The sequence below is a fragment of the Poecilia reticulata genome, linkage group LG18, assembly GCF_000633615.1.
Source record: "Poecilia reticulata strain Guanapo linkage group LG18, Guppy_female_1.0+MT, whole genome shotgun sequence".
Classification (NCBI taxonomy): Eukaryota; Metazoa; Chordata; class Actinopteri; order Cyprinodontiformes; family Poeciliidae; genus Poecilia; species Poecilia reticulata.
In genome coordinates this window covers 4,791,544-4,794,519 of record NC_024348.1, presented here as the reverse complement: position 1 = coordinate 4,794,519, position 2,976 = coordinate 4,791,544, and the positions used below count along the sequence as shown (strand labels likewise).

At 37.4% G+C, this 2,976-nt stretch overlaps 1 protein-coding gene across 2 annotated transcripts in view; it reads right to left on the bottom strand.

Moving 5' to 3' along the window:
• focad (focadhesin) overlaps window positions 1-2,976 on the bottom strand; it is an 87,259-nt gene that overhangs the window by 60,532 nt on the left and 23,751 nt on the right. For both annotated transcript variants that reach the window (XM_008434901.2, XM_008434902.2), the window contains exons 10-11: window positions 2,683-2,876; window positions 1,652-1,912 (exon numbers count right to left, since the gene is read on the bottom strand). In XM_008434901.2, coding sequence (XP_008433123.1) covers window positions 1,652-1,912; window positions 2,683-2,876 — 455 coding nt within the window. The remainder of the gene's footprint in view (window positions 1-1,651; window positions 1,913-2,682; window positions 2,877-2,976) is intronic.

Here is a 2,976-nt window from a genome sequence, read left to right as displayed (position 1 = left end):
ACAGAGCTATATAATATTACTACATAAAGCTAATTTTTAAAGTTTAATCGGTAATACTTTTATAACAAATTTATGTCAGATCATGATTTCTTGGTTAATGACAAGTTGTCATAATGAAGATGATTTTGTCTAGGTTGTCATAACAAAGACAATTTTGTCTAGGTTAATGACAAGTCATAACGAAGACATTTTGTCTAGATTAATGTCAAGCTGTCATAACAAAGACATTTTGAATAATGTCAACTTTGTATTAAAAGTGTCATGATTTTTTACCAGGGGCCGGATTTCCGGCTTTTGACCAAACGGTCCGCCTCAACCAAAGTGTAGTCTCCGGGCTTAAAATCCTTCTAGACCGGAACGTGTCGGCTGCGACACATCTAAATTTGCAGTACAGTAATTCCGCCACACGTAGAGCTATCTGAAAAATTCTAACGGTTTCTGAAAGGGGAGACGTCCCGCTTCTAAATGCCATCTGGGTAAAATTTTATGGTTGATGCTCTGATGTCCCATTCTCCTGAAGGCAGCACAGAGCTGCACCACCAGAAACCGACAGAAACACTGAAGAGAAGAAGAGCTATGATTAATGTAGTTACAGTTCTATCCATGTTTTAATGTTCCAGAGCTCAGTCGTTTTGCAAATAGTTCAAAGTTTAAACTGGCTTGTTGTACATCTTTTATCTGGTAATTTTGTGGAATATTTAACAACTAGAAAATGGCAAAGAACAAGAATATTGTTTCCACTCTGATTGGCTGTTGTTGGCCTACCAATTTTAAGTTGAATGTTCATTAAATTTTTCATAGACACCTGCGAAAATAATTTCTATTCCCATGGCTTTTTTGTTCTCTGGGAAATTATCTTGATGATAAATACAAAAACAAGTATAAAAATCAAAACATCTACAATAGTGATAGTAATATTAATAATAAAATAATAGTCAGTGCAAAGTAGCCTACAAATTCTTTATTGGGGGGCGGTGAGGGACCTGGATAAAGGCTAGGGGGGCGCTGGCCCAAAAAAGGTTGAGAAACACTGATTTAGTTGGTAATATTGCATGTTCTAAATTACTTGCAAAAATATTGACTGAAAGGACACTTATTTAATGTTGAGGGATTTTTGCCTGTAAGTCAAACCTTTAGGGCAAATACATTTTACATTTTGTTTTGAGTTGAAATGCACTGAAGTCTTATTTAAGTTTGAGTGTTTAGCTTGTTAATTGTATTGTTAGAAGCAATTGTTTGCACTATTCTAAGACACTTTTTATTAAACTATTGCAATAACAATGGTATCGTTCATTTTTATCATAACTATAAGTTTCAGGCACAGGATTTTTTTTACTTTAAGCCCTGACTTTATGACAACAGTCATAAATATTCATGAAGACTTATTGATGTTCATGACAGGTGTTATGTCATGTTTATGACAGTGTCATGACAGTCTTATTCACCCCTCTTCAAATAAAGTGTTACCGCAGCTGTTGATGGCAGTTCTGCAACAATAATCATCAGGAGAACACACCAGGAGCATCATGCGCATCAGGCCAATGCACACACAATGTGCATTAAATTTCATGGTAAAGTATCAGCATTTCTTATTTTTAATTTATTATGACTGTAGATTTTGAGAAATGTCAAAATATTTCAGATTTTCTACCTGGCAGGGATCGGCAGCAGCGATGGCCTGACTTGCTTTCAAAGCCAGCAGGCAGATATCCTCCTGAGCCGTGATGAGGAGGTAAGTCACAATGAGAGCAAGGGAAGAGGACAGGCGCTGCTTGGACGTTAGAGCAGAGGTAACCGCCAGCAGCCAATCAGTGGCCGCACAAGGATCATGAGAAACTTTGTCCAATATGGACAAAGCCACGCTGAGCTCAGCGTACCAAGAGCTGAGAGGGAGGGTCAGCATTGGGCCAGGCTGAGAATGAGAACAGCAGAGAATAAAAAAAGAAACACAACAGAATAAGATTTCAAAATTGTTTTATTGACAATCTACACATTGTAAAAATAAGCCTACCTCATGAACTTTTTCATGTTACAGCCCCAAACGTCAATGAATCAACTTTAAAGGGATTTGATACAACAAACCAACACAAAGTAGTGCATCATTGAAAAATCTTAACTGATTTATCCAATTACCCAATCAGTAAACAGAACCAGATTGTGTTGTGCTGCCAACACAATCCGATAGAGAATCTGACAAAAAAATGTGAGGCATTTATCTGTAAATATGTTGAAAACTCTCTTTCTACTTTCACTTTATATATATTGTTAGTTTGTGTTGATCTAACACAGAAAATTTAAATAATAGATGGAAGTTAGTGACTTTAACAAGACAAAACATGAAAAAGATGAAAGGTTGTGAATACCTTTCACAACCTGTAGTGCCATTCCCAAACATGGCACTACATGGCAATGTAGGAATGGCACTACATTCCTAAACACCAATCACAGCAGATGTAGCTCTCACAATGAAGACTGTAGCTGGTGGATCTTTTTGCTGCTTCTGTTTGACTGTTGGTTCCCAATCGCTAACCTCTAAACCAAACCTGTCACAGCTCTATGCAACTATATCTTAAATCAGAAGAATGTATTCAGTGTATAAAAAAGTCTTGTGTTTTTCTCTCAATAGCTGAACAGAGACAGAATAAACAAAAGCAAGTTAGGTTTGAGAAAGAAGCTGGGTACCTGCCGGGCCTTTTTTGCAGGTTTGTTGATGCTGCGTAACAAGCTGTGGGCCAGACTCTGGTTTAAGCTGTGCGTCACTGGGTCAGCCAACGGTTCGGTGAGCTGAGAGCAGGAGAGCAGCTGCAGCACGGGAAGAACCAAGACAGGACTCAGCCAATGAGACAGCTCTGCTTTTTCTGGAGATAAACACAGAGCTGCAGAAAAAAAAATAGAAAGTCACAACAAAGTCAGAATAATTTATTTTTTTTAAACCATATCAATGAAGTAGAATTTGAAATCAAATATTTTCCCATT